Raw genomic sequence first — 17,757 nt, 5'->3', positions numbered from 1 at the left:
GAGCTCTGTCCTCCTGCCTCCCCCGACACGCGGACGCGGCTGCAGTGTCCGAGCACACAACGGCCGCGCCGACCCGGCGGCTCCGGGCTGGGCACGCGCGGGGCCGGTGCTGAGGAGACGCTCAGGAGGAACTGCCGGCGGTTGAGAGCGTCACCCGGGCCCGCTGTGTCGCCGGCGTGTCCCCGGTGCCGACAGCGCTGGGCGGGCTCCAGGGCCGTGTCGCGGTGCGGGGCCCTCCGGGCCGGCAGGGGGCGATGCGGTGCCGGCCGCTGCCGGGGGCCGCTCTGTCCGCTCCGCGGGGCGGGCGCAGCCGGGTTGGCCCCGGCGGCCGTCGGAGCGCGCGTGCGCTCGGTGTGGCGGGGCGGGCACGCGGCGGGGCCATGGCGGACTATCTGATCAGCGGCGGCACCGGATACGTGCCCGACGACGGGCTGACGGCGCAGCAGCTCTTCAGCTGCGGCGATGGGCTCACCTACAAGTGAGTGCGGCCGGCGTGGCTGTGGGGCCGGGGCCGGGGGCGCGGGGCCGAGGCGGTCGCTAACGCGTCTCCCCTCGTTACCCCGCAGCGATTTCCTCATCCTCCCGGGGTACATCGACTTCACGGCAGACCAGGTGGTGAGTGGCCGGGGCGGGGGAGCGGGCCGGGGGCCGGGCCGGGGGCTGGGCCGGTGCCGCCGCTCAGCCGCCGCCGCCTCCCCGCCAGGACCTGACCTCAGCGCTGACCAAGAGGATCACCCTGAAGACCCCGCTGGTCTCCTCGCCCATGGACACGGTCACCGAGGCCGGCATGGCCATCGCCATGGCGGTGAGTGCGGCCCCGTGGCGGGGCTGGAAACGCTGCCCGAGGCTCCCGCGTGTCCGCCCCGGGGCCAAGTACGGCCCGGGGGCTCCATCGCTCCCGGTGCGGCGCCGGGCGGGGATTGCAGTGTCTCACAGCCACCTTTGTGTCCCCAGCTGACCGGGGGAATAGGGTTCATCCACCACAACTGCACCCCGGAGTTCCAGGCTAACGAAGTGCGGAAGGTGAAGGTGAGTGGCTGGGGCGGCAGCAGTGGTGCTTCGTGCAGGTGGGCAGCGTGGTCTGGCCCTGCTGAAATGTGCCCGATCTTGGTGTTACAGAGCTGTAGTGCTGCCAGGGTTTGCCTGCACAACCTTCTTCTTGTGTGTCAAGAGCTGTCCCTGCACAGCCTGGGATTTGAGATCTGCCAGGCTTCCTGGTGTGGGAATATTCCCCATCATTTCAGGAAGGATGTTAGCTTGGAAACTCTTGGGGTTTAACACTATTTGGGTGAGCCTTGGTGCTGGTTTGGGAGTCATCCTGTTGGTGAGCACATGGTCAGGCTGGGTGGTTGTGGAGCTGAGTGAGGGGCTGCAGTGACCTCCAGGCACGTGCCCTGCTCCTGGTCAGCCTGGCAGTGCTGCTCAACCTGGCTGCTGGATTTGCTTCCTTTCAGAAATATGAGCAAGGATTCATCACAGACCCCGTGGTGCTGAGCCCCAACGACCGAGTGCGAGATGTGTTTGAAGCAAAAGCTCGTCACGGATTCTGTGGGATTCCCATCACGGACAACGGGAAGATGGGGGGCAAGCTGGTTGGGATCATCTCATCTAGAGATATTGACTTCCTGAAAGAGTCAGAGCATGACCTGCCCCTCGGTGAGGTGAGAAGGGCTTGTGAGCACCCGATGGGTGTGAGTACTGCCTTAGGAAACCATGTGGCTTGTGATAAGAAGGGTGAGTGTGTGGCTGTGAGGATGCTGTCCAAGTGGGAGGGAGCAGCTCTACCTTAGCTCTGCAGATCCATCTGTGACTGTATTTCCTGGAGATTGTCTCCCTCATTTGCACTCTCTTAGCGACTCCTGCAGTGCAGACACAGTGGAGTGACCATGCAGTTTGTATGACTCCTAGGGGTTATCTTTCAGTGCTGTGGAAACCATCCTCCCTGCAGCTGGTGCTCTCCCTTGTTTCACTAATTAATTGCCAGTGTTCCTGGCTGCTGGCTGTGATCCTGTGTAGCAGTCTGGCACTGGCCAGGGCTGTAACAGCTGCACTGTGCCCAGCAAGCCCTCCAAGTGCTGAGCTTCATTTTCTGGACTGCCTTTCCCTGTGTGCCTCATCTGGGCTACTTGCTCTTTAAAATAAGCCTCTGAACTTGCAGAGTGGCCGAGTGGCCTTCATAACTCTGCCCCGTCAGACTCCCCTCGTGCAGGAGAACGTTCCCTGCGATCTGTCACACAGGCTATGTAACTGTAGATCCACAGCACTGTCAGGTTACACCACTGGTGCCTCTTGGCCACGTTTTACTTTTGACTCACGAGTATTTTTAGCTCTTGCTGACCAAACCTGGTATCACATGCTCATCCCTGTTTGGTTTGCAATCGCCTACAAATATCTGATACAGGAATCGTAAACCAGGAGTAGGTTATAAAAGTGCACATGGCCCTATGAAGTGGTGCCGCCCATTTAGAGGAGCCAGATAAGAATCTCCCCTCTTTCTTATGTGGATCATTTGGCACTGCAAAGATGGAAGCCCTGTTGCTGTCAGTGTCTGGTGCTTGTCCCTGTCACCAGGCAAGGCCAGGGAAACAAATGGTTTCCTCAATCTCCTCTCCACTTGCAGTCCAGCAGTTGTCTTGCTGAGCTGTTCATTGCCATCCAGTTAAACACACAGGTCTCCTGTAGCACAGGAAGCTCATGGATCCCACAGGGTTAGGGAGTATCACGATATGTCTTTGATTGCTCAGGCTTTTCCTGAGATATGGGTTCTGTCACAGACAGCATTTTGGGTGGATGCAGGCAGAGTCAACCTCTTCCCTGATGCAAAATGTCTGTTCTTATGGTATAAATAACTAAAATATTCCCTCTTTTTTTTGTTGTGTGCAACTAATCTACCTTCCTGAAGGGTTAGAAAGTGTTCCCTTTTAGCTTTGCCTGGCCTTCTTAAATAACCTTTCATGAGGATACCCCACGTGAACCTGGTGATCACGGAATGCTGTGGTTGGCAAGGGACATAACGGTCTCTTGTCAAGTCTCCTGCTCAAGGCAGATTCAGTTGGAGCAGGTTGTATGGGGCTGTGTCCCTGTCTCCAAGGATGGAGATTTCACTGCCCCTCTAGGCTGCTCTTCCAGTGTTCGACCACTGTCGTGGTGAAAGCTTTTTTCTGTATACCACATCAGGTGTTCCCCTGTTCCAGCCTCTGTCCAGCACTGTCCCTGGCATTCCACTGTGTTTTGGTGCTTGTTTGTCAGAGTGAGCGTGGGTGAGTGTGTTTGGATTTGTCCTGATTTTGAAGTGACTTTTTGCCCCATTGACTTTGCCCGCAGTAGGGTTTTTTTTGGCAGAGCCCTTCCAGAGCCTGTGTGCTGGGGATGCTGCCTGAAAACGAGACTGGGGGTAACGTTTCTGCCAGACCAACACGAGGCTCCAGAGGTGTCTCCAGCCCTTATTTCCCTGTGCTCCGTTAAAAGGGAGGGCTGTTTGGGTGACATCCCAAACAACGATCATCTGAGAGTTGTCCCTTGTTTCTATGTGCTTTCCCTTTGCTTGCTTCCCCTTCTATCATCTGCTGTTTTCAGTGCACTGATGGGCTTGGGTCCTGATGTCACCACTGGCATGGGGACAGTACACTGGAGGCTGTTCCTGTGTTTCTGGAGGCGTGTTGCTGTGGTGTGTGGAGTGCTCCCGCACGGCTACTGTGGAGCGTATCACGTGGGCAGAGGGGTTTGGTATTTTCAGATCGGTGTGAAGGAGTTCTTGTGACTTTTTATCTTCTCCCACCCACTAGATTATGACAAAGCGGGAAGATCTTGTTGTGGCCCCAGCTGGTGTAATGTTGAAAGAAGCAAATGAAATTCTGCAAAGGAGTAAAAAAGGTACCTGTGACCGTCGGCACGAGGGAGAGTGATGGGAGTGCCGGGCTGGGAGGGCAGTGGGTGGCTGTGGGCACGCAGTCTGTGTGTGGGTGGAACATGGGAAGGCTGCATTCCAGCACAAGGAGGGGACAGTGAGGAGAGTGCCTGCAGCCCTCTGCCAGGGTGCAGAGTTCACATGCCTTCGTCTCGAATGTGTTTGGAGTTGAGGGATTCTTGGCAGCCCAGGGGCTGAAGAGTGCCTTGCTGTCCAGCCACATCTTCCATTTTCTATCCTGGCCCTCACATTTCAGCACTGAGTTGAGTTCTGTTAGGGTTTGGTGGTTTGACTTTTAACAGTGTGGGGGGGGTCTAATTATTAAAAAATAAGCATTTTTTCCATGGTCAGTTTGAGTCCTTCTCCAGTCCTGAAAAGTCATGCTCTGTTTCCCAAGCCAGGGCTGCTGGCATCCATGGCCAAGCAAGGCTGGGTAACACACCTCTTTGAGTCTCCATCTTGTAGCAGTTGCTGCCTGCCTGATTCCCCTGGTCTGCCGCACTGGCCCGGGCTAACGTCCGACTGCTGCAGAAACCTGCAATGATGTTCTTTCTGTTTGTTTCCAGGCAAACTGCCAATTGTTAATGAAGATGACGAGCTGGTGGCTATAATTGCTCGTACTGATCTCAAAAAGAACAGGGACTACCCTCTGGCATCTAAGGATTCCAAGAAGCAGCTGCTCTGCGGAGCTGCTATCGGGACCCACGAGGACGACAAGTACCGGCTGGACCTGCTGGTGCAGGCGGGCGTGGACGCAGTTGTGCTGGTGAGCACCCAGGGTGGGCTGAGGGCCTGGTTTGAATGAACTGCTCTGACAGTGCAGCAGCAGCAGCGTGGCACTCACTGTCTTTATTACATGCTCTTTTGTGTTAGAATATGGCTGTTTGTTGACCTCTCAGTCTTCTTCAGGTTGGAATCCTCTAATTAGAGGGATTCCTCTTGCCTGGGGGCTTATGTGACCTCAAGGGACTTTGTAGGGTGCATCAAAGCCCTGAAGGCTGAGAAGAGAAACCCTGTCAGTTAATACAGAATCTTCTACAAATGCCTCTTGCACTCTACCACCAACCTCTCTGATGTTCCTGACTAGTTTTGAATATTCGGCTTACAGCTTCCCTTCAGCCCTAATGTTTGTTGCTGTGTTATTCTCTTAGCCACCTGCTGTTCAGGAGTGGTCAGCCCAGAGCTGCTCTGCTGATCTCCCCTCCTGGCCCGTAAGCTTTCAGGCACAATCATCGCTGTCTGTATTTACACATGATTTTCTCATCGATTGTGAGCTTGTGAGTCCACCGTGCTCCGAGGGCATGGCTGAGCGGGAAATGTTTAACAGACAGGATTTGGCTGGGTCATGGAGACTGGGCACTGAGCACTCAGTGGTTGACATCTCGTATTTCAGCTGCCCTACTGCACAGCAGGGAGATGCTTCCCCCCGCCAGCCCTTCTGGGCTTCACAAGGAACATTCTCCATTTCACCTGTAGTTTGAGACAGGGCTGTCGGTGTCCTGGTGGTAGAGCCAGATGGTTCTTACCCAAAGCCAGATGTTCCACTTGTTGCCATCTGTAGAAGCCACAGGATTTAAACATGAAGAATATTACTGAAGTCTTTACAATAAACTGCCTTGCACGGGGAAGGTACATTCCTATCTTGGCAGCAGCTTCTCCTCTGCCTCTGTGCCCCATCTGGGGAGTCGTTTTGCCCCCTTGACACAGCTTAGCAGAGACCCCAGCAAGCAGAGTGAAGATCTGAGGCTCTTCTGGAGCTGTAATTTTTAACCTTTTGCAGAAATTCTGGTTGAAACTGGTTTTCTTTCTATTGCAGGACTCCTCTCAGGGGAACTCCATCTTCCAGATCAATATGATAAAATATATTAAGGAGAAATATCCTAACCTGCAAGTTATTGGAGGAAACGGTAGGCATGTGTTGAAGACTGTTCATGTCTTTAAATTATGTTTGTTTCTTCGACAGAGGGAGCTGCAGGGATATGAATGGAACAGTCATCTTGGTAAATGTCTGTGAACTTAAAATGGTTTCCTCTGGTTTGTGGAACAGAGCAAGACCACTCTGCAGCCACAGGGCAGTACCCTGCTGGTGCAGATATTTGGAAACCTTTGTTCTGCAGCACAGTGTGCTACAGTCCTCTGTAGCATGCTACACATTAGCTTTACACACCAGTTTAAAATTTTGCATAATAATGGGTATTGCTCGATGTGGAAATCTAATGGCAATTTTCCCTGCCCCTTGACAGCAGAGCCCAGCGGTCCTTGTCTTTCACTGGTGCTGCTGTTACCCTGTACTATGCCCTCTCTACCTGGTGTGGCCCAAAAAGTGTTTGGTGCCATGCCATGACCTCTGCTGCCTCAGCCTTTGGGTGGAAGCGTGTTGCAGAGTAGCCTGAAGGTCCAGTGTCACCAGTGGTGACTGGTCCCAGATAGGCCTGGCTCCAGCACAGGCTGTTGCCCTGGGCAGGGGGTGTTGGCAGCCAGCTGGGGAGCTTGGGGCAGAGCATTGTTGTGTGCCAGTGTGCTTGTCTGTCTTCAAACCAGTTTCTGCTCCCCACAGTTGTGACTGCTGCTCAGGCCAAGAACCTCATTGACGCAGGGGTCGATGCCCTGAGGGTCGGGATGGGCAGTGGCTCCATCTGCATCACACAGGAAGGTGAGAGAGATCAGCCAGCTCCTAAATAGGCTGAAGACACCTGTTAATTAGAAATTCCCTGCTGAAAAGCAGCATGGCTGGGATGGAGTATTCTCCCATTGTGAGGGCAGTGTCCAAAAGCAAGCCATCTTTCACCCCCTTTGTCCAGGACGTTCTCATCACCTGGGTCCAACCTTTGGGGTGGCAGCAGCAGCAAAGGCATTTCCCAGTACTGACCGAGACTGAGTAGAGCCGGTGTGGCACATGTGGCTTTGCTCAGGGGGAGCTGCTGGCTTGGTGTGGGATGGGGCTGGTGGGCAGCTCTGCAGGGAGAAGGGCTTACGGGGTCCCCAGTGCTGATGGGTGAAGTGCACCGGGCTGTCTGTGCTCCCTTTCCCTCTGGCAGCAGTGTGCGTGATGCTTGACTATTGATCTTCTGGGCTCGATGCCTTTGCAATTTCCGAATGGGATTTCTGACCATTGTCTCTGCAGTTAGACAGCTTGTGTGGGGCAGAGGCTGTGTCATCCTTGGCTAAAAGGCAGGAGGGGCATCCCAGGGCATGGAGAAAGGCTGCCTTGAAGACAGGCTCAGTCCTCATGTGTTGAACCCTTCAGGTGGGGTGCAGAGAGGTGGTGCAGCAAGGTGCTGCAGCCCAAGAACACAGCCCCTCTCTGCTTTTCTCCTTGGCTTTTGCCACAGGAGGCAGCAAGTGGGCAGCTGATGGCTGAAAGAGGCTGCATTAGCTCTGCCCATTCCAGTGTGGAGCCCGCAAGCAGCTCTGGAGCTGTGCTGCTTTCCTGCTTTGCCTGCTACCAGGGTTCCCAGTCAGGGCAGTCTGTCTTGGGTCACCTTTCTAGGGAGTCAGTGGTATCCTTGGGCTGACACTTCCATAACCAGAGCAGAGCCAGGACACTCATATCCTGCCCTGGCTCTGAGGCAAAGGCCCCAGTGAGGCACGTCCCAGTCTGCAGTGAGGGGAATGTCTGTGGAGGTGCCTCCCAGCTGCCCCGGGGGGTGGGATTGGGTGCTGGTTTAGGGGAAGGAGCAGAGCAGGGGTAGAATGTGGCACTTCACAGGAGATGTTGTTGCAAAACTCTTGACTGCAGCTCCCCAGGTTTTTGCCCCTCTTAAGGGCAAGAGCTTTGGCTTTTTGGGGTAGGGGGTCACCTCTCTGGGTGGCCGCTGGGGTAGGGCGAGCATGCGCTGTGCACAGCCAGGCCTGGATGGCTTGGATCTGGCCTCTGGCTTGGCTCGGGCTAGGAAGGGTCTGCAAAGTCAGCTCTGTCCCACACCGTATGCTCTGCCCAGTAACGGGTCACTGCTGGGGTCCTTTGTTCTGCTGCTGTTCTTCTGTCTCTAAAATGTGTGTGTTTGTTTTTGTTTAGCTGCTCCAAAGATCCCTCCAGACCTAAAGTCCCACAGCCCCAAATGCCCTTCTACTGTCACGGGCACCTATAGTAAGTCACTTGCCCTGTTCCCAACCCTAATTATGTGTCTTGAAGCAGGACCCTGATTTGGCTGCACATGGCCCTACTGCTTGTTTGAGAATAATTTAGCTGTAGATGCACTTGGGGTTTTGTGGCTTTGGATACTGGTTTTGAATCTGAATTGAAAGCTGAGAAGCCTTTCTGATTTCCTAAAGTAGAGTCTGAACTGTCCAAGCTAAGGGAACTCAGGCTGTCCACTCTCCACCCTAAAATCCAGTTAGGAGCCTGACTGGGCTCTCTGCCTGACCCTTCTAGATCCCTAGCCAGGCATGCTCCTGCTGATCCAGTGCTGGGAGGTGATCCCTGAGCAGACCTCAATCATTTTTAAAATGTAGCCCTAGTTGTGGGGAAGTTGTGCTCTGGCCCAGCTTCCCTTGGAGCTGGCTCCCCTGGGTCACAGAGGGATGTCACTGTGCTGGCCACCTTGGCAGCTGCGAACCAGAAATGCAGCTTTCCCCACTGGTTCCTGTGGAGAGAAGGGGCTTTTGCCTACCCAGCACAGGGTGAAGCATTCTCTGCTCCATTTTCCTCTGATGCTATTGGATTGAGCAGCCCCCAACAAGCCAAGCCTTAGGCTTTGTCCTTTCTCCTAGTTCTGACATACACAAAAGGGAAAGGTTTCTGTTGCAAATCCCGGAAGGTTTTCTCTAGCAGATGATCTTGTAGGGCCATCCTTTGCCAATACACTAAAAGAGACAAACCCTCACCCTGACCGTGTGTTATGTGTGTGCTCCCAACTCCACTTGGGAAGCCTGCTCTCCAAGGCTGTGGCGCTGGGCACTGGGACGGTCGGAATGGTGTCATGCTCCCAGGGGCCCTGAGCCAAGCTGTGCCTTAAAGGGCTGGTCTCCATGGTTGTTCTTGCAAGGTTTCTGCAGGCCCTGCACTGTCAACGGCACAGTCTCATAGACCCTGGACTCAGAACCTTTCAAAATCAGGTGTTTCTCTCCCCAGCTCTACCCTGGCAGCATTTTGCAGCCACAGTGTGGCCTTCAGCAGTGCAGCACCGAGAGAGACCATCTCTTTAAGGGCATTGATGATAAAGCTGGCAGCCTCTCCCTGGCTGGCTGAGCCTGAGCGGAACACAGGGGTCTGTTTGATTAAATTCCGTTCTTTCAGGATCTCAGCCTGGAGTCTGGTTTCCCTCCCTCAGCTGCTGCTGAGTGCTGGGAGTGGAGCAACTGCAGCCCCCCAGCCTGGGCAGGCCCCTGCCAGGGATGTGTTGCCAGTGCTGCTGCCAGGCAGGCTGAACCACACCTGGAGTTCACGCTCCAAAGTACTAATCCTGCATGGCCTTAATCTTACCCCATGTATGGGACTAACCGTGACTGGAGAAAAGGCTTCCAGTTAACTGTGGGGAAGGGAAGTCTCCCTGAGAGAAGCTTATCTCAGCATTCTTGCATGCCTGTGGCTGACAAATGTGTTACAAGACATGCCCTGTGCTGGTTTTCCTCACATAACAGGAAGCCTGTAACTGCTACCGACTGGGAAGAACGAGTAAATCCAAAGCTAATAACTCCTTCCTCATGGGGCAGCTAAACTTGACGAACTCCTTGCTACATTGCAGGGCAGGAACATAAATTATTATCAAATCATTCTGCTCGTTTCCTTTTCCACTGCTGCATGTGTGTTTGTGTGTGTATGCAGTGTATATGTGTATATATATATACATATATATTTATGTATATATATAAATATATATATACATGTACAGACATACGAGCTCTCTCCCAGCCAGCTGTCTTTCCATGCAAGAAGGCACATCATACAGCTGCTGGGTACATGGAGACTGGCACCACTGGGTCTGTTACCACTAGAAGGGAGCAAGCAGTGGAACATGGCTACATGCGAGGGATGCTCTGGAGAGGGGCTTTTGGAGTTTGCTCTGCTTCCTTCCCAAGCTCCTCACATGTCTGCCGTGCACCAGGATGACCCACGAGTCTCGGCTGATCCCAGGCATCTGGTCAAAGACCCCAGTCCCAAGGTCACCCACAGCTTTTTGGAATAGAGGGCTGTGAGGATGTCCCAGCAGGCACCTCCTGGGCATCTGCTTCTCTCACAACTCAACTAGGAAAGGAGCATCCAGGGATTTGTGCGTTGAGTGCTGGAGCATGTGTGTGCTGGAAGCCTGGAAGGGCCTGCTGGGGAGGGGACGTGGCTGTGCGTGGAGCTGACCCTGTGCCCGCTCTCTCCGCAGTGCTGGCGTGCGGCCGCCCCCAGGCCACCGCGGTGTACAAGGTGTCCGAGTACGCCCGCAGGTTCGGCGTCCCCGTCATCGCCGATGGAGGCATCCAGACGGTTGGGCACATCGCCAAGGCCCTGGCACTCGGGGCATCCACAGGTGAGCACCACTGCAGCGAGTGTCCTAGGAAGTGTTTCCATATGGGTGCAAGGGTGTTTACCTGCAGGAGTCTGGGGGCACAGGGGGTGCAGCCAGTGCTGTGCCCAGAGGGCCTGAGGGTTTCGTGACCACTCCTGCTGACGTGCTGTCCCTGGTGATCTCTTGTGCCAGTGATGATGGGATCTCTCCTGGCTGCCACCACAGAGGCCCCAGGCGAGTATTTCTTCTCGGATGGAATCAGGCTGAAGAAATACCGTGGCATGGGCTCGCTAGATGCCATGGACAAGAACTTGGGCAGCCAGAACCGATATTTCAGGTCAGAGATGGTGCTTTGGGGCAACAGGTCAAGCTTTTGGGGCTTCTCTGCTTCACAAACATCCTTGATTTGTGCTCCCATGCAGTGAGACAGACAAAATCAAAGTGGCCCAGGGGGTCTCTGGCGCGGTGCAAGACAAGGGCTCTATCCACAAATTCATTCCATACCTGATAGCTGGGATCCAGCATTCCTGCCAGGATATTGGTGCCAAGAGCCTGACCCAAGTCCGGTGAGTGCTTCCCTGTGCCTGTGCTCTCATTAGGTCACAGTGCTGCCGTCTGGAGTCCCCAAGCAGCTCTACCCACACTGTGCTGTGTTCTGGGTGGTTTGACCTCACTGTAGCCCTCTTCCCTCATCTCCAGTGGGCACTGTGTCATAGATTTGCCAGCCCCAGGGGTGCAGGAGTGTAGTCTCTTCTGGCATATTTGGCTGGCCAGGCTTGAAATGGTGGGGTTATCGTACCCTGTCTGGCTCTTGGGAGCACAGCAAAGACCATTTTGGCTGCAGCTGGAGAAACCAGTGACCCTGTCCCAGCTGCTCCAGCTGAGCATGTGCCAGAGCACTGTCTTCCCTGGACTCTGCCTGGCCTGTGACAGCTGTCCTTCCCCCTTAGAGCCATGATGTACTCGGGAGAGCTGAAGTTTGAGAAGAGGACGACGTCTGCCCAGGTGGAAGGAGGGGTGCATGGCCTTCACTCGTAAGTGCTTTTGGCAGGACCCGTGTACCACTGGAGTTTTTGGGGGGTTTAGGCACAGCCATCCTGTGCCTCAGCTGATGTGCCTTTGGCTTGGTGTGCCGCTGGCTTCCCTGTGCAGCCCAGCTGATCCACAGCCTGTTGTCTGGCCTGGGCCAGCACTCCTCTCAGAGTGTCAGGGTGCAGGGGCTGTTCCCCACTGTGGGCTGGCAGGAGCTGTTTCTTACTGTGCCTTTGGTCTGTGCCCTGCATTAGGTGGGTCAGTAAAAGCGCTCTTTGACGTGCTGCTCCCCTCACAGGTACGAGAAGCGCCTCTTCTGAAGGAGATCCGTCTGTGTCTGTCCTTGTGCCACTCAGCCCTGCGCCGCCCCATGCGGGAGCTGCTCTTGCTGCAGAAGTGCCATTACTCTGGGCTGCCTGGAGCTCCCGCTGTCCCTTGGCTGCTTTTTGACCACCTATGGGGCCCACCCACCACCCAGGAGCTGTGATCCTGGGCTGGAGCCTTGCACACGTTTGCCATGTTTTACAATAAAAGAGGAAAAGATGTGGAGTTGGTGTCAGCCCAGAGCCCCTCTTCTTTCATTATGTCCCTTGGTCTCCTTCCTAGGCTCTCTGCTTCCAGCAGCCTCAGGAGCAGCTGATGACCCCAGAAGGGACACTGTGTGCATGTGAATGGGAACAGGGAGGGGACAGCCCTGAGACAGGGCTAAGTGGATAACACAATGTGGGGTCTTTAAAAATCCTTCCTGAGACCAGAAAGCAAGTGGCTGCTGGGCAAGAAAGCAAATGATTTTACAGAGCTGTTAGCTCCTCCTGGGAGCTGCCAAACCCAGCTGTGGCAGCAGCCAGGGTGCTGCAGGACCCCATTCCCAGTCCAGCTGCTGCAATGATAAGCACTTGGGTGCTTGTGTATGTGTGTGCACACCCACTCACACAGCCCTGCCTCTGCACTGCAGCTACCTACACACACCAGGCCCTTAGACCTTTGTTTTCCCATGCCTGGTCCTCTCACATGCACCCTTTGTTTCTTCCCCTAAACCTCCCAGAGTTCCCCCCCTGCAGCCACAGCAGCTGCACCCCCTGGGCTGGTCAGTGCAGGTGGTGCAACCACCTGCCCAGGTTCCATGAACTGTTTTTGCCAGAAGATGGGCAATGTACTTGGAAGGGCACAGGCTTATAAAGGAGCTGCATTTCTGCAGGTCTGAGCAGTGCAAACTTCCCTGGCTTGGCAGGTTACTTGTGCTTGCAGCACCAGGTGACAGAAGTATTTTAACACCTGTACCAGTTGTGTGTGTCCCGCTCATGTACACATCTCTACTGCCACTCCCAGTGGTTTGGGGACGTCAAATTGGATTTACACACGCCAAAAACAGAGTCTTAAACTACAACCTCCTGGTGTCAGTGTCAGAAACTCATTAATGAACTCTTTAAACAAAGCTACCCCGTGCCTGATGAAGGGTTGGGTCTGCAGTCTCATCCCCCCACCTTAGCCCTATGGAGATGGCAGGTTTGGGGCACAAGGCTGCCACTGGGTACATGTACCCCCTTCTCCAGGAGTGGCATCCCTGACCTGAACCAGTGCAAGGTCAGGGGACAGGACAGTGACCCTCTTCATGTCCCCTGCTTGAGCTGAGCATTATAGGAGAGGGGATGCAGCACCCCTGGACTGACAGCAGCTTGAGGCTGCACAAGAGACATGAGCACTGTGGGGTACAAAGCCCCATGGGAGAGCCCAGACACCAGCTGGGACACAGCAGCTGCTGATGGTGGCTGTGCTCAGGGAGCTGCTGGCACATGGCACCACTGGCACCACGCACTACCCCAGTGCCCGGGGTGAGCACATGCCCCATTAGCATGTTACAGCCTCGCTGTGCTGTGCATTAACCACCACACAATTCCTTGTATTTCCCATTTACATGTATTTATCTTGTGGAGCCCCAGATGTGCCCGGGGGGTGTGCAGCTCACACCAACAGCCTCCACCCTGCCTCGCGGCGGGGCTTCTTGCTGCCAAGGCATGGGACGTGACCTTGGCAAGGCTGTGGGAGTGGTGCTGTCAGTAAAGCCATGTGCTGTGCCCTGCAGCCCCAGCCCAGACTGGGCAGGGAGGCCAAGAAGCCGGGACTGCAGGCCAGAACCAAGCCCACCCATCTCACAGCCCTCCTGTGTGCAGAGCCACCACCCACCCAGCAGCTCCACAGTCCAGTCTGAAGCACGTCTCCCTTGGGAGCGGTGACCCTCGGGGGCTTCAGGCAGGCAGGGGCAGCCCCACAGAGCCCACAGCCGTGGCAGGCAGTGCCTACATCCCCTGGTAGGTGCCCTGTGGAGGGATGAGCCCAGCAGCCACAATACGCTTTTCACTCACTAGGAAGTTGAAGGTTGCACATGCATTTGGCTGTGAATAGAAAAGGGAGTGAGTGAAGCTCCAGCGCTCAGGAAAGAGATGCAGCTCTTCCCCACAGGGCACACGACCCCCTCTCTCTTGCCCGTCCCCAGGAGAGTCTCCCAGTGACCACTGCCCTCCCCTTCAGTGGGATGCTGCCTGTGCTCACCCCTCCTTACCGTGTCCTGTACCTCCACAGCGATCCCGCACTCCCGCATCTGCTTCAGCATGCCAGAGTGGAGCCGCTCCACCCTGTCCCCCGTGCCCAGCACCAGGATCTCTGCAACCGGGACACGACAAGGGTGGGCAGGGTGGCACTGGGGCTGCCTCGGCCCAGAGTTGCCCTCCCTGCAGGGACCATCAGCCCTGACAGGAGCCCAGAGAGGGGGCAGCCCGCGCCCCTCCTGCCCCACGTACCGATGTGGGGCTCCAGCAGCCGGAACAGCGACAGGCTCTCGTGCGAGACGTCCCGGTGGGAGCCAACCTGCGAGGACACGACCGTTGCTGAGCGGGGCCGCCCCGGTGCGGTGCGGGCACCGGCCCCGCCGCCGGGCACTCACGTTCCACTGGAGGATGCTGCGGGGCAGGACGGCGCAGGGCCCCACCACCACGTTCCCGCTGATGGTGAAGCCGCGGTTGCTGTAGCCCTCGATGAACATGATGTTGGGGGACTCCGGCTCCAGCACCGTCACCCGCGTTCTCTGGTACATCTCGTCGTCCGCCGGCGTGAGCCGGTGACCGCGGCACGGCGCCCTGCGGGGACAGGGAGCAGCTGGGACACGCGGGGCCTACGGATACCCCAAGGGCACCCCAGGGGACTCCACCGGCACCGCCGCCGGGCGCGGGGCAGCCGCGGTGCCCGGTGCCGGTACCTGCCCGGCGCCCGCCGCGCCACCGGCCCGAGCAGCCGCAGCACCGCCGCCGCCATCGCCGGAACCACCGCGCGGCCCCGCCCCCGCCGCCACCGCCCCCCGGCGGCCGGGGCCGGGACTGCGGCAGCGGGGGAGCGGGGTCGGACCGGGGCTCGCGGGGTTCCCCCCCGGGGCCCTTCCCGGCCCGCGGGGCCGGCGGGGCGGGGGGCAGCGACACTCACACACCCGCCGCCCCCGGACCCGGGCGCGTCCCGACCCGTAGCCCCGGGTGGGCGCCGGAGCGAAACCGAAAGCGGCAGCGGGGCAGGAGCGGCACGGCGGGTGCGGGGCGGGAGGGGCCGCGGACCGGCCCGGGCTGCTGCGCCGAAGGCTGCGGGGCCGGAGGTGAGAGGGGAGCGGGCGGCTCCCCGGGCGGCGGGAGGGAGCGGCACCGGGGCTCGGCTACGCTCCCGGCCCGGCCCCGCCGGTGCCCCGGGGCTGCCCCAGGCTCGGCACGGCGCCCCGGCCCCGCTGTGTGCCCCACTGCGGGCGGCTGCTGCCAGTCGGGGCTGAACCCCCGAGCCGCCACCGGGACCTCCCGGTGCCGCTTGGTGCTATCCGCTTGGTGGGGCCGGTGGCACTGCGGGCTCGGGGATGCCCTAGGGCGAGGGACCCACGTCCCTCACCTCTGTCACCCACCCGGGACCAGCCGGAGCCTGACACTCCGGGGGTCACCAGGAGGCTCCCCGGCAGTGTCGGCGGGACATTTCCCACTGCCGTTCCGTGCCGTGCCGTGCTGGAGGCGTCAGGAGTCCCCACACCCTTGGCCGGGGCAGGATCCCAGGAACCCCCGGGCGGTACCGCGTGAGCTCCGCGTGGGGCCGGTGGGGTTCCCCACGCGGTTTCACTTCCCCCCATGGCGGGTGCCGAGGGCTCCTCGCCGGGGCCGGGAGGCGCCGGCGGGGCCGTGCCGGTGCATTGCCGGTGCCGCCGCCGGGCGCAGGTGCCGGGGCAGGTGCTGTCCCTCGGGGACAGCTCGTGTTTCCGGGCCCCGTCGGGGGCTGCCGGGCTGGCACCAGTTGCTCCAGCCCCACCGGGGCTTTGTTCGGAGCCGTTTCCTTTTGGCTCGGCCGTGCCGCCCTCCCCTTGGCACCCGGCCCGCGGCGCGGGGGGAGCCGGCAGCACAACCCCGGCCTCTGCCGGCACCCCCGGCCACAACGGCCCGGCGGCGACTCCTCGCAGCTCCTCCGCCCCGGTCCCCGCCGGTAAGTCGCCCTCTCCCCCCTTTATCCCACCGACGGCCCGAGGGTCGGGGTGGCGTGGCGGTGGTGCCCCTGCCCATCTCCCTCCGCGGCGCCGGCGCGGGCAACGGAATCCCAAAAGCAGCTGTCCCTGCTGTGCCCAGCTGCCCTGGGGTTTCGTTACCCGCGCTCCCGCCCCCACCTCACCTGCCTCCCACCCTTGCCCGCCGGGCCGGGCACTTGGGTAAGAGCTGCTGTCCCACTCCAACCCCTCCTGGGGCTGGGGCAGCGCGTGGAGCCGCATTGGGAGAAGGGGGCTGGTGTTGGAATGGGGGATCACTGGTGCCCAGCCTCGAGGCTCAGCCCCCTGCACTAGGCTGGAGGCTCTCCAGTGGTCTTGTGCCCCCAACAGCTAAAAATAGCAGCTGGCTTCCTGGGGACTCTCCACCGGAGGAGCGTGGCTGTTGGCCACAGGGTGGATGTGGGCACCTGCGCTGGGCGCGGTGCAGGCTGTGAGACGCTGCCAAGCTTCCTGCCTGCGCCAGCTCTCCCTGGCACCCCCCACAGCCCCCCAGTGCCAGCAGGTGCGGGCAGGATCTGTCCCCCGGAGAGAGTCAGCTTTGGAATGACACGATCACTCCCGCTGAGCGGGCAGCCAGAGAGCCATCGGGGATGTCGTGTCTGTCCAAAGCTCTTTCAGCACCTCCAAGAGCCCTCCCCAGGCTGCTGTGCTGCCAGGGCCCACGTGGGCTGCCTGCGGGGACACTGGGCATGGGGATGGATCCAGCCTGGACCCCACTGTGAGTAGTGACACAAGGTCCAGCACATCCCCCCAGCCAGCCGGACAGGGGGCCCAGGTGGCTCCTGCCCTGCAGACAGTCAGCAGTTGGTCTGGTGTGAGCAGCGATTCTCAGATCACCTCTTGGCTGTGGGTGGTGCAGGGAGCACCCCACCATGGCATGGCCCTGCACTGTTGGGGGACGCAGCCACCCCTGAGCTGGGGGACGTGTCCCCACTCCTGCCCTGGGGCTAACTGGCTGTGGGGCATCAGAGCTGCCTGCGGGGCCCCAGAACGAGTTACTGCGTTCCTGGCAGAGCCCATGCAGCAGGATTTGTCCTCGCCCTGCTCCCCCCCCCTTCCCCCTTGCACACAAGCCCTGGAGGAACCGGTTTGGGCCCTGTGGGCAGAGCCCCCCCCCCCGGCCCCCCCCCTCCGGCCTCATGGGGAGGGCAGGAAGGGCAGGGCAGGGAGGGAGGTCCCCAGCTCCTGGGATGCGTGCTGTGTTGTGCCAGGGTTCGGCACTTCCTGGATCCCTGCTCCCCACCAGCCAGGCTCGGTGCCAAAAGGCTGGGGGTGCATTGGGCCCTTGCCCTGTCCCCAGTTCAGCAGCCCCCACCGTGCAGTCTGGGGAGCTGGGCAGCACCGTGAGTCCTGCACTGCCAGATCTGTGGTTGAACGACTGCTGCCATGGAGCCCCTTAGCTCTGCAGATGTAATCAAGACCACGAGGTTGTGATATTATCACTGCCACCTCCTTCCTCCTGGGGCTGATAAGCAGGACACTGTTCACGTGCTGGGTGGGAGAGCAGCTCCTCATGCCTGTCCTTCCTGCTGGGGAGGCTTGGGGACATGACAGAGCCCACTGTGGTGACACACTGCACCTGGCAGGTGCTGCTGGTGCTGCTTGGCGACCATGTCACAGCCCAGCCAAGCCCTTGGGCCTGCGGTGAGCCATGGTCTGCCAGGGACACGCTGCCCACGGATGGAGTCTGCCAAACACCCTCCAGCCCATCCAAACCCCCACCTTGCCTGTCACTGTCCAGGCTGCCAGACCCTCTCCCAGGGCCCCTCACTGTCCTCAGCAGCCCGGGGACAGCCAAGGGACAGCCTGAGCCTCTGGCTCCT

At 58.7% G+C, this 17,757-nt stretch overlaps 2 protein-coding genes across 4 annotated transcripts; one reads left to right on the top strand and one right to left on the bottom strand.

Moving 5' to 3' along the window:
* Positions 1-144: 144 nt before the first annotated feature.
* On the top strand, positions 145-11,928 carry IMPDH2 (inosine monophosphate dehydrogenase 2). 2 transcript variants are annotated; one of them, XM_064667369.1, is made up of 15 exons: positions 145-478; positions 567-615; positions 704-805; positions 955-1,029; positions 1,455-1,661; positions 3,786-3,873; positions 4,474-4,673; positions 5,724-5,814; positions 6,465-6,560; positions 7,926-7,997; positions 10,225-10,368; positions 10,540-10,684; positions 10,770-10,913; positions 11,298-11,381; positions 11,678-11,928. In XM_064667369.1, the coding sequence occupies exons 1-15, from the start codon at positions 255-257 to the stop codon at positions 11,697-11,699; spliced, it is 1,743 nt and encodes a 580-aa protein (XP_064523439.1). In that variant the 5' UTR covers positions 145-254; the 3' UTR covers positions 11,700-11,928. The 2 variants fall into 2 exon arrangements, with proteins under 2 accessions (XP_064523439.1, XP_064523440.1); XM_064667370.1 differs by lacking the exon at positions 7,926-7,997 and having other exon boundaries at positions 147-478.
* A 1,349-nt stretch (positions 11,929-13,277) lies between these two features.
* Positions 13,278-16,161, bottom strand: NDUFAF3 (NADH:ubiquinone oxidoreductase complex assembly factor 3). 2 transcript variants are annotated; one of them, XM_064667380.1, is made up of 5 exons: positions 16,060-16,161; positions 14,321-14,513; positions 14,178-14,244; positions 13,940-14,040; positions 13,278-13,772 (listed from the first exon to the last, which is right to left on the bottom strand). In XM_064667380.1, the coding sequence occupies exons 2-5, from the start codon at positions 14,468-14,470 to the stop codon at positions 13,677-13,679; spliced, it is 414 nt and encodes a 137-aa protein (XP_064523450.1). In that variant the 5' UTR covers positions 14,471-14,513; positions 16,060-16,161; the 3' UTR covers positions 13,278-13,676. The 2 variants fall into 2 exon arrangements, with proteins under 2 accessions (XP_064523450.1, XP_064523449.1); XM_064667379.1 differs by lacking the exon at positions 16,060-16,161 and adding an exon at positions 14,633-14,735.
* Between the last annotated feature and the right edge of the window lie 1,596 nt (positions 16,162-17,757).

This window comes from Pseudopipra pipra, chromosome 11, assembly GCF_036250125.1.
Source record: "Pseudopipra pipra isolate bDixPip1 chromosome 11, bDixPip1.hap1, whole genome shotgun sequence".
Taxonomy (NCBI): Eukaryota; Metazoa; Chordata; class Aves; order Passeriformes; family Pipridae; genus Pseudopipra; species Pseudopipra pipra.
Note: the sequence above shows the minus strand (reverse complement) of the source record. Positions and strands in the feature narration are given on the sequence as shown.

Coding starts and splice junctions, on each gene's coding strand:
- NDUFAF3 (XM_064667379.1), bottom strand. CDS start 14,688: ATGGCGGCGGCGGTGCTGCGGCTGCTCGGGCCGGTGGCGCGGCGGGCG. Junction 14,245..14,320: donor GCAGCATCCTCCAGTGGAAC/GTGAGTGCCCGG, acceptor GTGTCCTCGCAG/GTTGGCTCCCACCGGGACGT. Junction 14,041..14,177: donor GCTGCTGGAGCCCCACATCG/GTACGTGGGGCA, acceptor TCCCGGTTGCAG/AGATCCTGGTGCTGGGCACG.
- IMPDH2 (XM_064667369.1), top strand. CDS start 255: ATGCGGTGCCGGCCGCTGCCGGGGGCCGCTCTGTCCGCTCCGCGGGGC. Junction 616..703: donor ACTTCACGGCAGACCAGGTG/GTGAGTGGCCGG, acceptor CCTCCCCGCCAG/GACCTGACCTCAGCGCTGAC. Junction 10,914..11,297: donor AAGAGCCTGACCCAAGTCCG/GTGAGTGCTTCC, acceptor CTTCCCCCTTAG/AGCCATGATGTACTCGGGAG.